The sequence below is a fragment of the Hetaerina americana genome, unplaced genomic scaffold, assembly GCF_022747635.1.
Source record: "Hetaerina americana unplaced genomic scaffold, ioHetAmer1.1.p SCAF_9, whole genome shotgun sequence".
Classification (NCBI taxonomy): domain Eukaryota; kingdom Metazoa; phylum Arthropoda; class Insecta; order Odonata; family Calopterygidae; genus Hetaerina; species Hetaerina americana.
This window is the reverse complement of record NW_027287538.1, coordinates 33,992,748-34,017,265: the sequence shown is the minus strand read 5'-3', so window position 1 is coordinate 34,017,265 and position 24,518 is coordinate 33,992,748. Positions and strand designations below refer to the sequence as shown.

At 36.9% G+C, this 24,518-nt stretch overlaps 2 protein-coding genes across 3 annotated transcripts in view; one reads left to right on the top strand and one right to left on the bottom strand.

Moving 5' to 3' along the window:
* Nucleotides 1-1,026: 1,026 nt before the first annotated feature.
* Art1 (arginine methyltransferase 1) lies at nt 1,027-6,519 on the bottom strand. Of its 2 annotated transcripts, none has more exons than XM_071597838.1 (6): nt 6,437-6,519; nt 5,574-5,807; nt 5,298-5,468; nt 5,062-5,216; nt 4,832-4,979; nt 1,027-2,140 (listed from the first exon to the last, which is right to left on the bottom strand). In XM_071597838.1, exons 1-6 carry the CDS (start codon nt 6,500-6,502, stop codon nt 1,757-1,759), a joined length of 1,158 nt encoding a protein of 385 aa, XP_071453939.1. In that variant the 5' UTR covers nt 6,503-6,519; the 3' UTR covers nt 1,027-1,756. The 2 variants fall into 2 exon arrangements, with proteins under 2 accessions (XP_071453939.1, XP_071453940.1); XM_071597839.1 differs by lacking the exon at nt 6,437-6,519 and adding an exon at nt 6,186-6,308.
* Nucleotides 6,520-6,763: 244 nt separating this feature from the next.
* The window catches only part of LOC139699048 (microtubule-associated protein futsch-like), a 57,982-nt gene continuing 40,227 nt past the window's right edge, over nt 6,764-24,518 (top strand). The window contains exons 1-5 of the mRNA XM_071598051.1: nt 6,764-6,886; nt 7,409-7,476; nt 7,681-7,788; nt 21,035-21,100; nt 22,711-22,804. Of these exons, the coding sequence (XP_071454152.1) occupies nt 7,447-7,476; nt 7,681-7,788; nt 21,035-21,100; nt 22,711-22,804 (298 nt within the window). The 5' untranslated portion in view covers nt 6,764-6,886; nt 7,409-7,446. The remainder of the gene's footprint in view (nt 6,887-7,408; nt 7,477-7,680; nt 7,789-21,034; nt 21,101-22,710; nt 22,805-24,518) is intronic.

Sequence of the window (24,518 nt, the reverse complement as noted above, 5' to 3'; positions counted from 1 at the left end):
TCTAAACAGCTTGGAAGCACAAAAATATTTATAAAACTGAAATAATTTAATTGCAGTTTTACATACATTTAATGGGACCTGAGAAAGTTGTAAAGGGGGTATAATCCAATGACACAAGATTTTACTGTGCTCATGTCCATGTTATGTCTCATGATGATGCCAGTCAACCGTCTCCCCCTGAATTTATACATGAATCAGTTCACAGTAATTATTGCCACTTTGACTACCCTGAATTTCCTTTTCAGAAAATTTGCACGTCTAAGAGTAGTAAAGAACTATAATTAATAGACTCGTGATTCAGATCTAACTTTAATGAAAATTATCTATCGTTAGAAAAATCTTTTTAAATTCTTTTCCACCATATTACTTTTTCATAACCAATCTCTTCCATAAACGGATCATCTTGCATAGTCTATTTTCCATTAATCCTTTACTTGCACAGCTGATGGTGACATTTGAGTTTGGAAACTGGATGATGGAATTGAAAAAAGAAGAGGCAATGAAGAGTAAAATAAGAAGTGCTTTCAGGCTTAACTTCTCAAGTTGCAAACAGAACAAACGTTTCAGAACTCTGCTTTATTTCAGTACATCAGGTTTATTATTTCATCACACAGCCTCTTCAGGCACTGGTCAAATAGCAATATATGATTTGAGTAATCCAAAAAGGTTTTATTTGATCTTTAAATGGTACAAAATTGTTTTCACCAACGTTGAAACTTAAGTTATTCTTTGAAATACTGCATCCCATCAAGAGATCCTGATTAAACACCATATTTAAGAATTTCGCACACTTGACACAAAAATCATCATCAGAAAATAATTCTGCAATGCAATATCATGATGGGAAGTACTCTCCTATTTAGTAATTTGAATAAACATCTTTAAAAGAATGCTTAAGAACACTGTCCCTGGTAACTTAATTTGAATATTTAATTCAAACTTTGTGATGCTTTCAAAAAAGGTCATTGTAACAATGTGTGAATGAATCATTGTGTGTGTATGTGGGGCAGAAAAAGATTATCCATATATGGGGCTGTGAAAATCTTTTTTAATATTTCATCATTACAATAGACTTACAGAAAGTAAATCAAAATATAACGAGGATAAGTATCATCTCATAAATACAACTTTGGCACAAACCTTCGAAGATAATCTTAAGTTTTCCGTGATCTTTCAGGAACCAAAGTGGTTTTTAGATGAACAAATCAAAAAATTAAGTAAATAACTACCCTCCAGGGGTAGTGCACGCACAAAGGTTTTCCAAGTGATATGGGGCCTTTTCTCCAACCAGTAAAAAGCTGCTATGTTAAAAATCAATACAAAATGACGACAGGACTGAGTGCCTGATTTGAAAGTCCAAAAAGTGCATCCTGTCTAAGCTGTGACCACATCACTGACGAGCCACACCAACGGCAAAAACCCGTTGGGATTTTTAAAAAATTCAACAGAATCGATTAGTCCACATTGACGTTTTTTAATTAATAAAAGAGAGAGAGGACAATGTCTCACAAGTGAGAACCCAGATTTTTTTACTTTTTTTTTGCACAGTGAATCACGAAAGAACTACTTTGTGGAACCATTTTGCATAGTCCCTCTCCCTCCTTTACTTTTACAAGAGAGAAATTATTTCCTTTGTTTATTATCTACTCCCATCTTTAAACATGGGAACAGGTACCTCATTCAGAGTTGACTGAATGCTGACACAATACGAGATTAAATTTTAATATGGAGAGGAATACAAAGAAGTCACTGCAAATCAGCGCATACGATATACATTTGTTTCATGCATCTCACACAATTCACCCTTAAAGTCAATCTCTATGGTGAAGTCAAGATCTCGATTGTTGCGCTCATTTGGACGCATTGAGAACACTCCGTAGATTTCCTCCCCCTTACGAACTGTGAGGTAGTCATCAAAATAGAATACTGTTTGCTTCCAGTGTGTATAGGGGGCCTCAGGTGCAGTGCTGAATCCTATGCGCTTGTGGCATTTGGTGAATTCCATGTTGAAGAATGTCACCAGGGCCTGGATATAATCATTGCGCCGGACTTGGAGATGGAAGGGTGCCTGGAAACTAAGGTCTGCCTTCTGCACTGTGTACAGGTCCACCTCCTTCAACATACACGCATTAGACACCACCTGCAAACAAAATTCCAGTGTCAGCAAGCTGAATCAGAGGTAAGAGAGCCAAAGCTTATAATTACTTGCTCCTAATATTCCTCGTATGACCATTAATCCTAAGTATTTTATGGCCTAAAAGCAATTTCGTGAAAAGTTGGAATTTTCATGGATTGATAACCAACCTATAATCACATATTTCATGATAAATGATGTCAAAAAGCAATCTTGAATTTGTATTCAACCATGCACCAGTATGTAATATTCTATTGTGTCAATAATCTCAGGATAATAAGTTTCCATTATAATAAGCTCCAGAATTCACTGTAGTAATTTTCTACCAGTCATTATGAGAACCATTTGTTCTGGCCAACTTACTCCCAAGCTGGATGCTTATTCAATTGAATGTAGATGCAAAAATAAAATCTTCAAGTTAATTCTCTTGTGTACACATGAAGGTCTTTATTTAGGCCTGCTATCTCAAAACAATTGTTACTTCCTAACTTGAGGAACAAGCAATGATCTACAGCAGCATTTATAGTGTAGTTGACACTCCAATAGATGACAAATTTTTGAAGATGAGCGACCAAGAGCAACCCATAGAATCTAAGTTGCATACTTCATCATTAGTAATGATATGTCAAATATAGAATTCCAAGAGATACTATATTGAACGCTCATTGCAGATACCCCAAAGATTAATGTGAGCCATGGCAAATCTCGTCATTAAACATAAGCGATTGCGATGTATTTACTAGCAACGCAGAAGAAAATAATCATTATGAGATCACAACAATTAAGTTATGATAGACGTGTCAATCTAGCTGCAATGTCAACCACAAATACCCATGGATATTATTGTCAACTTCCCACAGATCAATGGATGTGTGACAATAGAATTTCACCACTATATGCTCAACAGACATTAAACAGGGTGGCCACTTGACTTCAATTCTATAATTTTCCTTAACTTTCCCGACAAAATTGTCTTCTTCACTCAATTACAGCACAAGCCTCTTGTATCACAGCTGTCAAACATCCTCATAGCTTTAGTTAGGGCCAGCACACATGGGGCCAAACATGAGATGGTCTCACAACTAATGGGATCACTTTTCTCATCAGGAATTTCCAAATTATTTACTTCAATTTGAACTTTTTTCCATTCTTAAACAAAATTGGACACCTTTATAGATTAAAATTCAGACACATGGGAAGTAATTAAGTATTCTGAATCAGTTTTAAAGTTGGTATGAGTGCAATTTATCATTGTAATGCTTTTGTGTTTCTAATGTATCATTGGAAATGCTTTTCAATAATTATAGGATTGATAACCCATCAAAATCTCTTCTAAGCTTTCATAATCAAGAAAACAAACTTCTGCTATACCATTTTTTGGGAAATCTAAGTTAACTGAACTGGATTTCCATTCCATTCTCATTACCCAGCCAATTTTTAACAGAACATTCTTATGTATGCCTCACGTTACTCTTACACTTTCCTCATTTGTAATTCCCAAATTCTGAAGAAAATCTTAACTTTTTTCAAAATTAGGCCTGTTTCCCAAACTTAACTAACCTCCCTTATTTAGAGCATTTGAAATTCCAATTCTGCTTACTGATGAAACAGAAAATGTTTTTCACAGAAGCTCCTCACTAAATTATGTGTTTTACCTTTTAGTAATTTTGTGTTAAATCCAACACACAAAATTGAACCCCAAACCAAAGGGAAAATGGTATTTTAAAAGTTAAAAACTTTCATTGCTTGCCAGTATTACTTGGAGAGATGAAACCCATGAACTCTGATTCCACTATGCATATGTTACAGAAAGTTAGAATATCAGTTTAGGAATTTTTTTACTGATTATGGTGGAATATGGGTCTCCCAAAGTGTATTTTGCAGAAAAATAGAGCTGCCTCCTACTCAGCTGAACATTCATAATAATTAAATTCTCATTTACTCTCTAACGTGAAATTTCACTTGAAATCACAAGACTTCACCCTTCTTAACCTACATTAAGATCTTAATACATTTGCCAAGGTTGAACTTAGTAAATTATTTCTTTTCAAACTGGCAAGAGACCTATCATTAGTAATAGAATAGATTGTGTACAAGCATCAAACAAACAAGTATGAACATTCAAAGCCGACCTTCCCTGACTCCTATACACTGCTTAATTGTAATATTTTCAAAACTGGAAAAGTAAGTAGCATTTGATTACAGTGACAGTGTCATGGTAGCATCAGTTTGCAATGCTCCTAATGTACCAGAGAAACACTATAGCATTTATGTGCCATGAATTTTGTCAAGTGGGTAGCTGATTATTTGAACCAAAATTGATTTTTGAATATTTACACTGCCACATTCCATAATCTACTGGCACAGACATATCCCTGGAATGCATACTTTTTTCCGACAATTTGAAATTTGAAAAATTAGAGTGTGGCCATTATGCTAAAATGATGCAAGGAGAAAGAAGTCTATTCCTGCAAATATATTTAAGGAATTGCTACGCAACATATTGTACAGTCAAGCAAGAGAGCTTATATTTGGGCAGAAAAGTGGAGAAGCAGTGGAAAAATTGTTGGATGCCATATGTGATCTCCGAATTGCCTATCATAAATTACACCAGCAACAGTCTTTAGGGATAAAGAGAATTATGATTACGATTGTTGTTACATCACTTTTTAATGCGATTTGATAAGGTTTACATACCTGCTTAGGATCAACTACATCAACCAGCGGTTCACTTATGGCTACCTTCCTAATTGAGCTCATGTCAAATCCATACACATCATCCCACCAATTGATTTTCTCGTCCTTGTATTGCCTGTCTTCAATGCCACACACGAACAATGTGGCCCTGAGATACAATTGCAGAAATTAAAATAACCATGTAACTAGGAAATTAAACACCAGTAACACAATGCAGCAAAGATACATACTTATCTGGGAACATTAAGCCATCGGGTTTGAGCCACTTATCTCTGGCGTATAAAACTGTATCCAACATTGATTCATAAAATAAACAGTATCCCATCCATTCGGAAATGATAATGTCAACCTTTTCTACGCCATCGGGTAAAGTAACTTCCTCAACCTAATGAATAATGAAAATAATGCATAAGTTCAATATCATTCTATTCAAAGATAAAACTATTAAACAGCAGGTTTAACTAACCTTTCCCTTGACTATTTCTACGACTTCGCTCAGCTGATTCGCCTCAACGATTTTCTTTGCATATTCAACGATGTTAGAGCACTCGATGCCATAAACCTTAGCAGCTCCTGCTTTGGCGGCAAACATGGACAGTATACCGGTACCACATCCTATGTCAAGGACGATTTTACCCTAAGGAAAGATTTTCACCAGGTTAAAATAAATTCGTTCGATTGAGTCTACCACCCATTGAATGAATACACATTCTTCATGTCGAGTATATGTAAAATGAAAGACCTTGAATAAGTGCTTGTTATGGTACATTGAATTACGGTACGTTAAGGTCCGCACTTCATCCTTAAGCATCTCTTCATGGATACCAAAATGTGCGTACGAATCAAAATAATAATCTCTGGACGTCATTTCATCAACATTCACATCCTCTTTCACTTCTTTCTCCACATGATTTTGCTTCAGCTTAGAAGGAGACACATTTTCTGAAGAAACTTCCATATTTTCCATGCTTCCAATCTTAAAAAAAAAGAACAGTTAAAAATTAGTAAAATACGAAAAAGCACAAGCCTTAATACTACAGAATAAATTTTACTAACTCGCGGTATGACAAGAGATCATGAACGCATCTTGCGCGGCAATTGACAATGGGTAGCAATCGATAAGTTGGAATTAGTATTAAAACATTCAACAAAAACACAAAATTAACATGCAACACCATATGTAAACTAATGCTGTCAAAAATCCTTCATCAGAGTCAAAATTCATCAACTGAAATACCCTCAACACGTGTTCTTAATGTAAAAGTGAAAGATGAAGCATATAATGAATGTAAGTTTATATTATATCCTACTGACATAAAACGGAATTTAAATCATAAATCACTACAATACTCACTAAAAAATGGGTTATTCGATACAGAATTCCAAAATATTTCTACCGGCAAACTAACAATGACCACAACGGCGCGTCGTGAGAAAATTAAGGAAAAAGGATAACAGCGCCGTATTTGAGCAAACTAAGGTATTGACTGAAAGCGAGTCTATAATATATACAGCAGACAACTCAAGAAGTTGCACAATATAACGCTAATATAGTACGAAAACCTTAAAAATATACGCACAAATGATCTATAAATGCGTACGTACCGTAATAGGGGTATCGTTTAAAGTGTTCTCATAACCCTCAACGGTCTCAACTACAGCATTCGCCATATTATAAGCCGGATGCGCAGGCGTTCGCCGATGCTTCTTTTTTGACCGTTTATTTCAGATAAATAAATAAACGAAAAGAAGTAATTGAAATTAATATTGCAAAAAAATAATTCGTCTTCAATGAAATTGGTAAAGAAATTTTTCCAATGAACAAAGACGAATACTGAATACGTTCAAGAGTAACTGTGTTTGGGTTGACCAATCGGAGCAGAGCTTCCTTTGACAAGTTGTTGTAGCCTCAGCTTGCCTGATGTCCTGATGGATGAGAAGGAGGTCAGGTCAATTTGTTTATTCTTAAGTAGTTCAGCTATTCTGTGTAAATTAGTGTAAAAGTATCCTTCCCGAGTAAAGCGTTTTTTCAGATCATCATTTGTAGAAATGCTGGTAAGTACAAAATATCCTTGGAGAGATGCTGTAAACAGAAAGAAATCACGGCTGCTCTGTAGTACACTACGTTGAAAACACAAACGTATTTTTTACTTTTTTCTGCCAATTAACATTATGAAGTAGATCATCTTGAATTAAATACTTAGGATTCATAATTCAGCGTAGTTGTAGCCTCAGTTAGCCGAAAATATCTGATATATAAACGAAATGCTCAGTAACTAGAATAGGTAGCTTTCTACTTGAAATCTCTACCTGTGATCATGTTTATCAGACATTCCTCCGGTTATTTAAACGAAATCTATATAGGGGTGGTATTAATTTTGCATGGTTTTCCGAAGCGTTTCATTTTCGTGGGATAGTGTTATGTTGTTAATGTGGCGTCGTTAATTATGCGTTATATGTATTCATCATTGCCGCGAGACTTTATTTGAAAATTTTCATTTTGGCTTGGCTTTTATTTAAATAAATAGTTGTAAAAATGTCGATGAAACTATTTTTAACCCAGAATTTCAATTTCAGACAGTTGGGCTGCCTGTGGAGGCTCCTGGTACAACTTAATGCAGGCTTGTATTAAAAGAGAAGCTATGGTAAGTGTATTTCTCCTAGACTTCACTTAATTAGTTCCTCTAAGTGAAAATATTCTCGAGCCAATAACTCTTCAATGATATCCGTGTTTCCTGAATGTTTTAGCGGAACTTAAAAGTACCTGGTTCATTGAAGGATTTTCTTTACTTTAACGTTGCAACATGTATAAATACTTAACCTTGGTTGATACTTTTCTTCTGTTTCAGGGGGATGATCCACCCTATTTGGCAGTCGGCACTGAAGTGAGTGCAAAATACAAAGGGGCGTTCTGTGAAGCTAAGGTTCGGAAGGTGGTTAGGAGCGTTAAATGTAAGGTAAGTGTTCATTCCATGATGTCGTTTTAGCTTACATCTACATCTACATAATACCCCGCAAGCCGCCGCAAGGGCGTGTGGCGGGGGGTGTTAGGTCACCAACCGTAAAAAAGAAAAATACCACATGCAAAAAAAACAACACGGAAAATTACACCCACAGCAGCGCACACACTCATGCAAAAATCCCTTCATCCAATACTCATGCAAACACATATACCGCAAAACAACTAAAAAATTGCACCCCATGATGCAGCACGAAAGACATTCTACAACACGGAAGCCAGGACACAACAAGCAAGAAATTGAAACATCACTACCACATGAAAATGGACCACGAAACACTCTACCCCCAAAGAGTCTCTAATTGGCAGGGAATGCGACCCAACGTTGCAGGTAGCAGGAATTTGCCCCCGCGGAGAGGGACGAGGGATTGAGAGGGAAACTTAAAAACAGATGAACGGAACACGAATGAGGTCATTCGGAAAGAATGGGTTATTATAGCAAAACCCATAAGGTTAGTGGAAGAGCATGCATTTAAATACAACTAATTATTTTTTAGACGCTGAGGGTGGAAAGCTAATTGGTCGAAAGAAATATTAGGAAGGCATTCGGACTAGGAGAACACATTTTATAGATGTTTTGTTTTCGAAATACATTTTCATGCTTCTGTCGCGATGTACAAAACGGTATGAAATTGTACTGCCACTTGTACTTTCACGGCGTATTTTAAGTATCGTCCTTTGATTATTACATTTACCAGTAAGATTGTACTTATCTCCTTCCAGCCATTTAAAGTTCTATTTTCTAGCTCCTCATAAAATGTAGAAGTCTTCCTACCATTTGCTTGGTGCGATTGTTTACCAGTAAAACTCAATATCAGTAGTACAGAATATTTTCAAAATATTTTACTATACCTGTGATCAAATGTTGCCCTGTGAAAGTATATGATGATCTTTTTCTTAGCTTCTAATGAAACTTATTTCCTATCGTTGGGTACTGTGTACGTCTTCACCATATTTTAATATTATCAGATGAGGCACAAATGGAGTTCCTGTTCTTGAGGACCACACTGAAATATCTTGATTCGATTTTACATTCTTATATTTTGGTCTGCCCTGGCGTTGGGGTGTACTTTATAGTTTGGGCTGAAGTTGAACTGAATTGGTTATTTGCACCATTAATGTTAGTCTAAATAGATGGTGGCTAATTTGTAATCACACAAACTAGTGACAATAATGGCAGTTGAAGTTTGCATTCAGTAGAAATTTGAGCAGATGTGATTTGCGTTTTGACTTTCAGATGGAATGTCATGATGTGCATATGATTACAATGACCATCTTGGTCATTGGTGCTGTTGTGTGATGTTATTGCATTAGATCATTAAAAATAAAATTTATGTAGCATGTGGGAGTTACATAATTGTGTACAATGAGGAGAGACCCAGGAAATAACTATGAGTGGACATAGTATGTTTCCTCCACACTGATAGTTGTCTGACAAGATATCATGTGGAGTTGAGTATTTTGTTAAAATTATAAGTTATGATGCCATTGTACCTAGAATGACACTATTTTCGAGGAAAGTCCGAATTTCCTATTCTTTAATTTAGCAATGAACCTGAGGTATGTTTTGAAAGGAATTTCATGAGTGGCCTTGTTGCTTTCACACTTTCAATTTTTCCGAACCACCAAAATGGCTAATCGTCTTCATATAGTTACATTCTAACCGATACAAATGATAACACTAGTTGCTGGACACAGTCTTGTGCTTTGAAATTGGTAACGTCATCTTTTTATTCATGCTATCAGAGGTGATGGTGGCTATTCATGATGGCATTTAACTGTCAAAGGTATCTTTTCGCTTGTCCTCTTTGGCTATTCAAATACCGAAATTTTTAATATTTATTGTATTAGTTAGTTGGCTGCGGTATCTCAATTGAAACTGCATTTCTATCATCTTAAAATTTATTTTGGATTGTTTGAGGAACGTGATGTGATGGTTTTGTTTGCTGTAGGAGCCATGGATTTCCTTAATGTACTCCTCATCATAAATTATTGTGTTTAAAATTGGGATAATCATGCGGCAGTGTTTTGCCATCAGATTCAGTGAACAATGCACTTCCCTTGAAATATTCTTCGTGTAACTTCTCTTTTTGGGGTGTACATATTCAAACAAAGCCTGGTTTAGTACACAAAAGGAAATGAATTCTTTTCTAATTTCCTCCATTTTGCCCTATTCTTACACCCATATTTTTTCTTTTTACATTAATGCATTGTTTCTTGCAATTTCTTCTTCAACCATATTCACGCAAGATTTTTTCAGCCTACTCCATACTCACAAACTACTTGTTCTTCTGCAGGAAAATTTAATTTCTTCCTTGAGGAATCATTGAGTAGTGAGGGAAGCGTACATAGTTGTTTCATTTTCATGTGAAGTTTTTCATGATAAAAATGTGTATGAGCCTTATCAAATCTTTACCCATACTTATTGTGTATTGTTTATTTTAGAGAATTAGCTGAGGAATTATTAATGTTTGAGAAGGACGGGAAGTGGAAGTCATGTTATAGTTTCTGCATGCAACTAGTACTGATGCACTGAACATCCAAATATAATGATGTACAGGTTTATTGCTTGTGTTAAATGGTGAAGTACAATCTGAGGCAATAAAATATTTAATTAATTATGAATCACATATTTAGTAGAAATGCAATGTAGTCTTCTTCATTGACAAATGACACTCAAAATTATAATTTAAGGGAGGTTTTTACACACAAGAAAACCTTTATAAAGCTAGATCATTGTAGGTAAAATCCAAGAATGCAGCACACATTTTAACCTAGAAAAGGAGACATTTCTATCCCTTTAGGATTATAGGTTAAACAATCAAATTTTTGAACAGGAAAGAATTTGCTGGTTTTTGATAACCTGCACAACCTGAAGTCATTCCTGAGTGCAGTAGAAAATCAGTGTGATAGGCCTGGGCAGTGCATAAATGTAAACAAAACAAAGATTATGATGTTTTTGAGAAATAGGAAAGCAAATACTATAGCTGGGGAAGTTTTTTGCTAGTGTCTTGGACCAAAATGGTCACAGTAGTAGGGACATCAGATAGCGCAATGGAAATATTGGGTATTCTAAAATGGTGAAATTTGAAAAATTGAAGAAAAAGGAGTAGGTTGGGTGTGGGTACGGAATAGTTAAAGATGACGAAGTGTTGGAAGATTTATGGAAGGAGATAGAAAAGCCAAGGTTTAAGGGAAAAACTACCACAGTTTTGAAAGAGAAATAAAAACAAAAACATAAATAAGAAAAAATATTTATGTTTTAACAGAAGTATTGTTGAATGAAACCAGCTGCCTGGAGCCCTTTTCATCAAATTTTAGTAGTTTTAAGAATAGTTGTAAAGCATCCTTTGGACAAAGGACTGGATAATAAACTTTGTCAATGATTATTATATTATTTTGTTTATTAAAATATTAAACTGTACTTAATGTGGATAGCGTGAGAAGTTGGATTATAAAAGTGCATGGTGTCATTACGGTGCATGAATTTGGAAGGGGTATGATGTAGAAAAGGGTGTGGTTTTGGACGGAGTGTGATGCTAAGTAGTGTGAACCTGGGTCATATGTAATGGTATGGGTTGGGTATGGTTGTGAAGTTCGTGAATCTTTAAGTGCCATTGTTTTTATATGCGTTTTGTTACAAATATGTTCTTCTTGTGTTTATAAGGGTGAATCGCTAGACTGTTGCCACCAGGCACACCTAATTCAAATGAAAAAGAAATGAAATAATAATATATTAAGAAGCCTTGCATTCGGAAAAGGAGCTTTCTCAAAATGAGGCAATTCATGATGGGAATGTTAAATAAGGAGTTTGAGAAAAGACTAGTGAAAACTTTGGCATGGACTAGAGTTATTGTAGTATGTAGTATTGGGTTATAGATATGTCATGTCATGTAAGGTATGGCTTGGGAATAAAGAAGTGTTTAGAGCCAGGATTAATCGAAAACCTAACCCAACCTGTTAGAGTACTGCTAGTATTTCACCCTTTGAATATTCTTTGAAGAAGAAATATCATAATTAATTCAATGCCAGTTATCCCACACAGTAAATAGTCAACATGACCTCAAAATGAGCGTCATTGTATGATATTTCATAGTTTCCTTTTTTGATGGTTATTTGAAAAAGTTGTGTCAGTTTCTGTCACTATGATTGATCAATCTACTGAATTACAATTTACAGTCCACCCAAAACTGTGGGCTTCCTTTATAAGGCAATATGATATTAAGTATACATCCTTTCACTAAAATAGAAACATTTAATATGTCATGAGTGTCATAGTAAATAATGGACGCTACCTGGTGGCATTTTGATAATGAATGGCTTATATTGGATAACTTAAAAACGTGAATTGTTCTGTTAAACCGGGAACATTTGGTTGTACAATATTTTTCTGGAAATAGCTAAAAACAGACAATAGTTATAATTTCATTGGTACTTGAATATTTTAGCTTAGAGATTAAGCATAGTTAAAATGGAGTGACTTACAGTATTTGGTGTAATTATGCCATAATTGTAAAATCAGTTCTAAACAAAGGAATAGTTACTTGCAGAATAGTATGTCATCATATATATCCCAAATGTGGGAAGGCAAAAGCTTTGGTTGTACTCTGCTTTTAATGGACTGGTTTTTCATGATTGGTTAAAATATAAAAATTAATCTAATATTTGGCATAACCAAGAATGGTTCAATTATTTTCACTCATAGTGCAGAGATTTGTAATTTATTGCAGGAAAAGCAACTATTTGTTAAGTTCTGACACCCTAATGAACCTTCATTGAGTTTCTTTTTTTCTGAATCGGTGCTTTATGCTTTCCCTCAACATTAAGTGGATATTCATTTCATTTTATACCTCATGAAACATTTTTAAGGTTTACTGCTCTGCTAGCTATATTAACACATGTTCTGTGTAGTGCTGCAATGTGCATCAGTTTTATTGCTTAAAGTAAAAATTTGTATGTGTTTAACAAAAATTTATTGATTTCAATTGAGTTTGGGGCAATAGTTTATTTCACTATTGTTTGGACTTAATAGAATTGAATGTCCTTCACTGTGATATTTAAATGGCATAAAAAGGCTTTGAAAGACGCTCTTTAGGGGCAATCCAGAATGTGAAATTTGGAAAGGTTAATCGGGAGAAATGATTCTCTTAATAGAACTGATATTTAAATACACAAAGTGAATAACGTGAAGCTTAAAGTTCAGTCAAAGTTAAGCATGGAGATCCTCTTTTTTTCATTTCATGCATCTTTTGATTGTTTACTTTCATCATCATTACGGGTTATCAATCTAATCGTTTGTCTGTAGCAGCTCTCCTAACTATTCTGTTCTCTTACAATCTATTCATTCTATCCTAACTCCTTGCACTGACATTTTCTGTGGCCTGTTTCTCATAGTTAATCCTATGCCTTCCCCTATAATTTTTCCACTCCATTTCAATGCAGCAATTACAGAGTGTAAAAATCATTCGCCTTGACTCAGGATTCAAACTTGGATCCCTCAATGTCCGGTCGAGTGCGTTAGCCAGTTAGCTATCAAGACGTCCTCTTAAACTCTGATAGCTTAACTGACTAAAACACTCAACCAGACGTTGAGGGATCCGGGTTCGAATCCCTGTCAAGGCGAATGATTTTTGCATTGAAATGCATATTAGCAGATGACTCCATTAAAAGTCGCTGTTACGGCATCTCCTGCAGTTACTTTGGAATTTGTTCCACTCCATGTTTCCTTGGTTAGTGTTTTACTTGACTTTTTATGCAACACTGTAAATGAACTTTTCTTGGTAAGAATAAATTCAGCTTCTTACGACCTCTTTTCAGGTTGATTATTTTAAATAATTTTTCCATAAGCTGTAAAAGGTTTTTTACACCACTGTGAGTGAAAATAGAAAGGGTGGTGTAAAAAATCTTCACAGCTTTGGGAAAAATTATTTCATATAATCCATCTGAGATTTTATAGTTGATAATTGATAGTTATTGAGACTGCATAGCATAAGTATATGCTTCATCTAGGCATATGGAGCAGAATAAAATTTATTACTGTTCTATACCAATAGTTGTACTTGTTGGTTACTCCCAAACATAAGCTTCTAAGAATCCATTAAGAATAGTCACCTTTTTCAATTAAGTATTTTTCAGTATACTTACCAAGATAGGTCAAATTGCCTTTCATGGGGATGTATTTTTTGTTGCTATTTGATTTTGAATTATATAATTATTTTGATCTCTTGAGTTTGAATCCTTATTTGAAATAGCCAATGAATAATTTTTAAACCACTGACATTAGCTCTTAGGGACTAAAGCCACCAAAGATTGTTCATCTTTTTACAATGTAATCCCTTTATTGCATTGCTTTGATGCAAGTAATATTGGTTCCATGTTAAACCAATGCCAGTCACTACATAATTGACCTATCCCACTTCAGAGAAATAAACAGACGGTAAACCTGTTTTACCTAATAGTGCATTTGCATAATCAGCTCTTTCATAACTAGAGTTATTATGTTATTTTTCATAATGTCCCTGGTTATGTAGTAGATGATCTTGACATTGTATGATTATGTAAAGCAGTTATAAATACAAGGCATGTGTCTAGTTGTGACATTTTGGGGCCAATATAGAAGACTTAAATGAGAAGGAGGGGTGTGAGATATCATGGCATTTTACTGTGAATACTAGTATACATTCATGTATTTTTGGGCACAAAGTGTCTTATGGTTTTAGTTTATCTACCTCCCTCGCTTTATTCAATGGCCTATTTCTCTGAAACTACACTAAATTGAATCATAAAATTATTGTATTGAAAAATTGCTCATTTTCTTCTGATAGCTCACTCTTCTATAAGGTGTTAAGTTACATTATTATTTATTATTAAGTAATCTACTGTTTAAGGTAGGTTTTGGATGGGCACAACTACTAAATATAAATTTTGTGACTCCTAACAAAGCACAATCCGTTAACCTACTCTACATCAAGTCCCTCTTCATCTCTGTGTAATTCCTTCCTCCCTTCATCCCTTCCAAAATCAGTATCCTTTTCATACCCTTACCTCATTTGCCTTACATTCTCCCCTCTTTAATAGTCTTCAACGTCCCACTTCTGGTCAATACGCCCTTCATCCATTTTTCCTGCCTCCATGGGATTTCTCCCGGCAAACCCCCCTCTTCACCCAACATACCCAGTACTTCCTCATTTGTTTTCTTCTTGGTCCATTTCACCTTCTCCATTCTTCTCCACACCCACATTTCAAAAGCCTCCTATCTACCCCTTAATATCCTGCTTCAGTGACTATGTTTCCATGCCATACATAACTATACTCCATATCTAAGTGTTGGTGAGACTTTTCTTAATATCCTTAATCAACATCTCTCCCTCCTTGTGAAACCCTCTTTTCCTAGTGCAATTCGTCTCCTTACGTCCCTACTACTTCGACCATGTTGGTCCAAAACACTTCCGAGATACGTTAAGTATTCCGGTGATAATGGGTAACTCTGCCTTATACCTCTTCCTAACACAGCCCATCTGGACTCTCCGTTCACCTCTCCCACCTGAGAAGTCTCAGACATCTACAGGTTGCGGATTAGCCTCCTGTCCCCCCAATCTATTCCTATTTTCTGCGATATACCTGTACACATTAGTTTTACACCATTTCACTCACTCAAACCTTTGAAATCTACAATATGGGCAAATACGTACTGATTGTATTCTATATTCTTCTCGATTAGTTATCTCATTCCTGCAACGGTATCACGCGTAGCTCTCCCCTTCCTAAACCCAAACTGGTCATCCCCTAAGTAATCATTTGCCCTGCTCTTCATCCTTTTGTTGATGGTCCTGAAAACCACTTTAGCCGCGTGGGACATCAAATTTATTGTTCTGTAGTCTTCACATGATGTAGCCTTTACCTTTTTCGAAATAGGGACTAAAACTGATCTCACAAAGTCTTCTGGCCAGATTCCTTCCTCATAGATGCAACGAATCAGTCCTAATAGTCTCCTCCTGCCACATTTTCCTAAGCCTTATAGTAGTTCCGCAGGAATGCTGTCTGCCTCCTCAGCCTTATTTGATTTCATCTCCCTTAATGCCCTTTCTATCTCATTGTCGATTATACATGGACGGAAGCTATCTTCCTCTACGTCATGTTCCTTTTCTATGGCTACCTTTTTAGCCTAAGTTCTTTACCGTACAGTTCTTCTATATATTCCTTCCATCTCTCTTCGATCTTTTCTGTTTCAACTAATATCTTTCCTGACTTATCGCTAACTGTTAGAACAGATCTTCCCTTCTTACTTCCTGTTAGTGTCTTAACCGTCTTGTATAGCACACTGATTTCGCCCTTCTTCTGCAATCTTTCCATATCCTTGCATTGCATCTTCCACCATGTTTCTTTTGCTTTATTTTTTTCCTGTCTCAATTTATTATATAACCCTTTGAACTTCCTTTTGACTTACTCTTTGTTTACATTCTGCCATTTTCTTCCGTCTTTATAATCTTCTCATTTGTGATCCATGGGTGATGACTAACCCCTGTCTTCCACAATACTTAATTGCTTTCGCCCCCGGTCATTCCTCGTACCTAAACTTTAGCCCCCCATATCATCACCATCTTTACCTTCGCCTATCATCTCATTCCAATCCTCCATCTTTATCAAATGTTTCCCTGTAGGGACACACGCAATTATGTCCTCTAACTGATCGTGTATCCTATCGACTGCTTCCTCCTTATGATTGCTTTATGGCATGTATAGCTGAGCAATTACCAAGTTAGTCGGGTCTGCTTTTATCTCTACTAGCAATATTCTGTCCGTAGCTTGTTCTGTGTTAATACACCTCATCCTACTTCTTTTTTCAATATTAGTTAAGGTATATGTTCAAATAAAATAGAAAAAGCTATATGCTTAAAATTTTGGCCAGAGATGTGAATTAAAACTATAGCATGTATTTTGAGTTAGGAGGAGCATTTAATTTTTTTTAAATTTTCAATAAAGAAAGGGGCATGGGGTTTGGTACAGGTTAAAAAATACTGACCACATTTAATAGCCTGAAAATTGCATGAATTATATTCATGTATAGCCCTCGAATTTAAAAATAATATGAAGAGGATGGCGGTAATTAAAAGAAATAAAGTAATGATGCTATCAAAATTCACGCCTGAATTCTCTTTTTCTATTGAGGAAATGTTAATTTTATCCAATCGGTTTATAAACCTTGTTAATATCAGTCGCTGTTCTTGTGAAAGGTTTTACCTCAGGTCAGATGTACGCGGGCAATATTAAGGTTTATTTCCTGATGGATACCCAGTTTTCTAAGATGAAATGGAAGCTTACAGATGAGTCCTGTTTTTCACCCCGCTCATTGGGTATCAGCATCGTCCTCCATTTCGCATAGACGGTAGTCTCGATGCCGTTCTCAATCATCAAAATCTCTGGCGGCCACGCCGTCTTCCCGTTTTTATTTCATGATTTTATTTGCTCGGCAGTTTAAATGTCCGAAACGTGCACTCTCAAGGCCTCCGCCTAGGCAGTCGCGCCCGTGGTGTGTGCCCGCGCGAAACTCTTCCCCTTCGTTCCCTTCACTCCCACAGCTCTCTCGACCGATCTCACTTTCTCTCCAGACGACGCCATCACCTGAATTCGGTTGCTTAAAAGAGAGAAGTGGGAGAACCCTCTCGGTGTTTCAGTCGTAACCTCTTTTCAAGCGCTCCGAGAGGCGGCTATAACTCATGACCCTGACCCGTCATTTGGATTGCCACGTGACCCCGCTCTCGATCGTTTTTCCCCGGAAGATCGATGAGACCTGAATCCCGAGAGGCTCCAATGAGCTGCTTAGATGGCGAATCTTCCTCTGTTGTGGCAAAAGAACTTACACTGTTGCATACGCTTCGGCCACATCACGCCGTCCGTCTCGTTCGCCGGTTTCGCGTGGTTTCATAATTACGCGCCTTCGATCTGCCGCGTCCTGTCGGAATCCAGCCGCGACCTTCGTGCTTAGCAGTTATCGCCTGAGATTTTTTTTCATTAATTTTTATTCAAGGAAAAATTCCAGCTCTGCTGTCATTTCTATAGGATTGAAATTTCAATCTGAAGTAATTGTCTGGGGTCGTACGCTCGAGGACTTGCGAGGCAGAAAGATTATTTGTTTGATAACAATTCGATTAGGTACATACTTCGATGATTCGCCGTTAGAGGTCCAGGCGCTTTCAAAGAGCTAATCTAGGCGCGTAATACGAGGAAATCCACCGAAACTCTGCCACCCACGTAGATAAAAAAACCATTTACACAGTAATTAACCCAAAGGTTGATTTGGTAGGTGATAGTTGAGGTCACCCAGTGCTAAGTCCGACGGTGTGTTAAATTCACATATCAGGGTAGGGGGCCAGTTCTTTCCCCTGTGCCGATTATGGTTTCCCAGGAAGATCTGGTACCCGAAAAATCACATAGCTTAGGTGGAGCTGCCGGCGCCCAGAGAGGCTTGCCCGGGAATCTAACCCGGGCCCTCCAGTCAGTATTCCTACGCTCTACCCTTGGACTACCGCGACCCACCCATGTAGATAGGATGTAGATATTTTTTCAGCTAATTTTTTAATCGGGCAAGGTTTGAATGAAATCCAACGCATTGGCCTCATACTATCCCCGCTGACATGGAGTCGATTCATTCATAGCCTATGGTCCTTTGTCGTGGTGTAGTAAAATGTTCTCACTTGCCGTACTTTACATAATGTTTGCATCGAGCGTTGTGGCTCATTGGGATTATATTTTCCCAACGTGTACGATTTTCTCCAGTAGTACATTCTAAATAGGTTCAATTCGAGGCATCCATCGTTATTCATCTGTTTTTCTTAGGTTCCTATTGATATTGTGAATGAAAAGTAGAAGAGAATTGTTCTATGCATTGTTTTTAGGCTGCGTAATACGTGGCATGGACTCGGAAGGAAATGCTTGTGAAGAAAATTCATCTAAGACCCGTTTTTTGCGTAAAAAAATGTTTACGAAAATTAATAATATCAAAAAGTGTATCAGCGAATTAGGTCTCAGTTCGTAAATACGCTATATAGTCCCACCAATGACTTCAAATGCTCGATATTCCCATGCTTTTTACGCGAACGCCACAAATTCCAACTGTTTAGGTTAGGCACTTCTATTTTTTGGTAGAAAGACCTCGTATTGGCCTCTTTTATAGAAATCATTCTGCCAATAACCGGAGGGCCGGGTTCGATTTCCGGTGACTAGGGGCACTCCCTAGCTTTATCCCAGCAGATTCACTAGATACCAGATCTACATGGCAAGGCGGCGACGACCCAGGAAGGGAACTGGCTCCCTCAATCCTGATGAGTGAATTTCAAAGGCCGTAGGTTTTATTTTTAGGTGAGCTTAACCCTCACCTATGGAACCAAGCTTCCGATTTCTTGCAGTGGTGGTTTATATAATTAAATATGAATATTATAGCACTCATTGTCTAAATGCTAGATGCTACTTCTCTTTTGATGCATTTACGCGTTTGAAACAAAGCGTTAAGGGTAGTGAGTTTTTATTGGAAGCGCTATTTGTTAAGTTCCGTGCCACGTTTATTTCCTCTTTTGCGACGGGTGAGACCTCATCATTCAGTAATACTATATGATGCCCCCAAATATGGAAAGAATGTCTCAATAGTGTAACACTCACTGTGATTTTTCCCCACCGAAAATTGCTTGCCACGCTACCCTACATGAGGACGTTTCAGGATGTACACTTTTGTTTGTCCTTTCGGGTATTTAGTTTGCCCTTTCCAAGTAAGGTTTGAGGAACCGAAGAAGGCAGCCCTACCAACCCAACTGCGAACTTGTGTTATCGAGCTGCTTTGTATCTCGTCCGACGGATATGCCATATATCGTATAACTGGGTACGATTATGGAAAGGGAGTTCTTAAATTTGAATTACTTTCTTTGGAAATACCCCTAACGTTGTCGTGGGAGACCCATGGCATGACCGAATGCACCATTGCTTTTGCATAAGTAATGGGATAATTCCTGATGCAATGGTTTTATCAGCCGACTCCGGGGGCGACGGGGTAACGCCCTCGCTTGCCAATCCGAAGGTTTGAGTCCCTCCTAGGTGGGTTTTCCTCCGTCAGGGCATGGATGTTTGTGATTGTCTTTCGTAATGTTTTAAGGGTTACGTGGAAGTAGGGACTCGCCAACGGACGGACAATATCGCCCCAGGAAACGTAAAATAAAAAAATGACAATAATATCCATGTCATTGTCTTACGATGACCATCTTTAGAGGTATTAATGATTTATCGATATTACTGAAATATGCCCAACGATGAGGATGAAGCTGCTTGTCTGCTAAAAATGTGAGAATTATACACTCATTTTCATGCATTTCATTTTCCATGTCCTTGTAGCTTCCGGGGTAAATTAATGGTCAGTAATTGAATAGAATGAAAATTCCGTTGCGGCGTAGAAAATTATTGGAATTAAGTGTTTTTCAAACAAGGCAAGGTATTGTTTATCACTAAATTTCCACCAGTGGATAAGTTGATAGCGATCGTAATGGTTGGGGAAAACATTGGTCAGAATCAAGAATCAAATAAGTTGGTGTTGATTACGTACGTACTGTATTTAATGGAAATTTGAGGCAATGCTTGAGTGTTTAAAAGGATTGTTATAGACCTAGTTGGCGAAGTAACAAATGTGTTAGTTGTAAAATAGTTCATTTTGAACTTTTGTGGGCTAGTATCAGGACTGCCGTGGTCACCTCTTTTCTCGCTAGCGAATGTTGAATATTAATTGACAGTGTCATTAGCTCGAATCACTCAAGTGCGGCATGTTTCCGTGGAATGCGATCATTATGTAAGGGCTTAAAATGACTACAGCTATAGAAACACCAAAATATAGTATTGTTACCTTCAACATTTATTCAGTGATTGTTTAATGTAGTTTCTTAAATGGTTACACTACTACTGGGAGGGTTAATGTATAAAAACATGGGAGTACGTCGTCGGGCGTGTAATATCCCATCGTCCAACGGAGGCCCTAGTGTAAGGGGGAAGATATCTCCTCAGTTAGCTTCTTAGCTTACCACTGGCTTGTGTACCTGCCGCCAATCACGCTCGTGAAAAACACGCTACGGCGCGTGAAGGCGGAAGGTCGCGCCTCTCCTCACGGCTGCTGACTGACCTGCCTATCCTTTGTCATCTCTTTCAACCAGGTGACCTTCAAGCTCGGCCTTGGTACAGCCATCGTCACTGATGACCAGATCCGTGGAACGCTCAGGGTAAGTACGAACTTAATTGGATCTTTCGCTGTGCCATTAAGTAGCCATTAGCGCGCGTTAAATGCGCCTTGGGGCGGAAAACGGGGAACGTGAATGTAACCATCTTTGGTGACAGTCGTCATTTCTCTCAAATAAATGCCTAACTTAGGGAATGAACATTTCCAAACTCAAGAGTATTTTAAAGTGTTTTGCTCTTTGGCTACAATTCAAAGCTTTCTTAACATTATCCTAACTGGATTTTCCTTACAAGCCAGTCGTTTCGTCCTCCACTCCTTCAAGGGGTCCTGGAGAATCAATCAGCAGATGTTGGAGTGCTTGTCCTATCTTTCCATTTATTTTATCCGCTCATCTTCAAATCGTGTGTCTGCTCAGGCTGATGTGTGATTGAAAGCGAAATTGTCTTCCTAAATAGAATCCGCGTTAGGATCTGAATATTAGTCGTACGTGACCAAGGCCTAATACATGCGGGGTCTCCGAGGAGGCGTGAAAGCAACCATATGATTGTTTTTCAAAGTATATTTGCAAATGTAAGTAATAAATCAAGTGTCAGATGCCAGGTGCTTTGTGAAGCCGTTCTTGGCCGCATTGAGTATAAACACTTGTGGGTGGTGTAAGTAGGCTACCGATGTGAATTTATCTCCCTTGCCCGTGGGCGGGTCTTTCACTTGGAGCCGGCGTCGTGAGGGAGTATTGGACTACCGTGATTTGTCGCTCGCCTCAGAAGTTTATCTAGATCTCATTACGTTATCGTGTGCGGTCGCAATGTTATCTAGTACGGTAGCCATTCTCCGTTTTATCGGTTCTGCAAAACTGAAACTTACTACGACAAACTAGAAACGCATTACTTCGTAGCCGATCACTTATTCAGAAATAATGGATTTTGGTTAAATTTGATGACATATGGAATGTATGGTTCAGTTAACTTGATTGCAAACTGATGATGCAAGGAGTTCCTAGCTGGGAAACACTTCTGCAAGAGCTTGGAATGCGAATGTGCAACCTGTGAAGATGTTATGGTACCAGTTTGACATATGGCATGAACATTTGATCTCAGACTAACTGCTACTGGAACTTTCATTTGACTGCATTTTGTAGAACTGTGCTCTTTTTATTGGGTTAGGTGAGTATAAATTCAATGGGCCCTTTCAAGGTTATTTGAAATAGTAGTTTTCTGTGTATTTCAAACTACTGCTCAGTTGTATATTACCATTCCTTTAAATACTATGAAAGCTTACGAGAAGGTAAATTAGTTTTGAGATACCGCATTCCCAAACATTTTAATATTTGTTTTCCATTTTTCATTGTTATTTCCTAAAAATTTCTGATATTTTCAAAATAATATTTTAAGATTAGCGATTGTAAGTATGCTTACATGAAATCCAAGAAAATATTTCCAAGCATAATTTTAACTGTGGAATCTATTTTATTTTTTATAATGCATAGGTGTTCATTTAAAGATTTCATGATTGCATCACTAAAATTTTGTTTGAACAGATTGTTCTTTTTGTGATTAATAGTAAATTAACTTGATTTTAAAACGTAGCATTTTGTGCTCTGATGTGTGTTTATGGTATTATTTCTTATCATGATACTCATTCCTTTTATTTCAGTCGGGTTCATCGGTGGAAGCAAAGCATCCCGAGAAAAAGGATTTTGTTGAAGCCAGTATTACAAAAATTCAAGATTGTAGTCAGTATACTGTTGGTAAGATATACTTTTTCACGCTGTTATGTGTAGTATGTATAACATTATTTTAATAATCCACCATAATAATACTCCCTACCATATTTTTAACATCAAGTGCACAATTGAGCAGCTTCAGCTGTCATTAATTCATTGAATTTTTTGGTTTCTTCAATGATGTAGTCACCTAATTTCTTCCTCACTTATGACATCTACCCATTTTTATATATGCTATGGGTACTTGTATTTGATATATTCTCTTCTGCTGCTCTACATAACAATTTATCTTCCCAGTATTATTTTCTGAAGGCTGTGATCCTGAGTCTGTTTCTGCTGTCTTGTTGTCAAGAGTTAATTCTTCACTTAACCCATTACAAAATTTTGAAGATTTGTTCTGCCCATGAAATCATAATTATTCTACAGTAACTTCATATTTTTCAATCCACTCTTCTCTGCTGCTGTTCTTGTCGGTGCCTTAGTACCATAAGGGATTATGATTCATATTTATGTTATTATGCAGTGTTTTCTCACATTGAGGACCATTCTGTAAGCTATTGGTGGACTTCTGTTTTGTTAGAATACTTTCTTTGTTTGAGCTATTCTAAAAACTATTTTGTTTACATTTTTATTGCTGATAAGCCAGGTTAATCGCGGAAAGCAAAATCCTTCCTTTTATTCCTGTTTTTGTCCCTATAAATTTCATGGTCTTGTTGCATTGTAGTCTTCTATATCTGTCCCTTGGTTTTAGATCCAATATCATCAATGTGACTTATTTCCTTTCTTCCAAAATTTTATCATCAACTAAGTGTAACTCCGCAGTTATTTCTTTGTAAGTTAAAACTTGTCAAGCATTAAAATCTCTGTTTTTACGATGCTGCAACCATTAATATTTTAAAGTCACAGGATGTGATATGATTCTGTGATTGTGGCATGTACATAAATGCCAGTATTCAATCTGAAGGTTTCTTTGAGAGGTGGCACAGACCTCACCTCAAATCAGGGGTATTTAAAGGAAAACTGAACGCGTACTACAATGACCAGTACACGCACCAACAAGGAGATAACCCAAAAACATGTGCCTGTGAGTTTTCACTATGCAGTTCTCCTACCCCAGCGATGGCAGTACCAATATGTAAAAATTTTAGCGGACTGTGTTATGGTAGGTGTTCAGTTTTCATTTGACTGTCTCTAGTCTCCTATGATATTTTTAATAAGAATTTCAGAGTTAGGCAGATCATTCTTTTTCCTGCACCACTTTGTCTCATAAGTTGACCCGGTCCCCAGGGACATCACTTGGATACAAACCTCTGCTCATTATTCATTCCAGATGATCTACCTTGTGAGCTATGCATGGTAAAATATATTAATTTGTCCTTAAAAATTTCATTTTCATACACTAAATCTTTTACTTCAAAAGGAATATTTTAATATTTATTTATTTATTAATGTCTGCTGCCTACTTCATTGAACAGAATATAGAGTTATTTTTACTTCACTGCTTATATATTAACATGTTCTTAAGGCTATGACTTAAAAACTGACAATTCTAAGGATTAGAGTTTATTCATTATTTGAGGAATTTTCTTTTCCTTTGTGTTAGTTTTCCCATGCTGTTACCGATGCATTATATTTATTTATTTGATTCGAGTGTTATAGATGTTTGAAATCCATCCCTTTGTTATCAGTTTTATTTCGTACTCGATTGTTCAGTATTCCTTGAATCTTTCATCTTTTT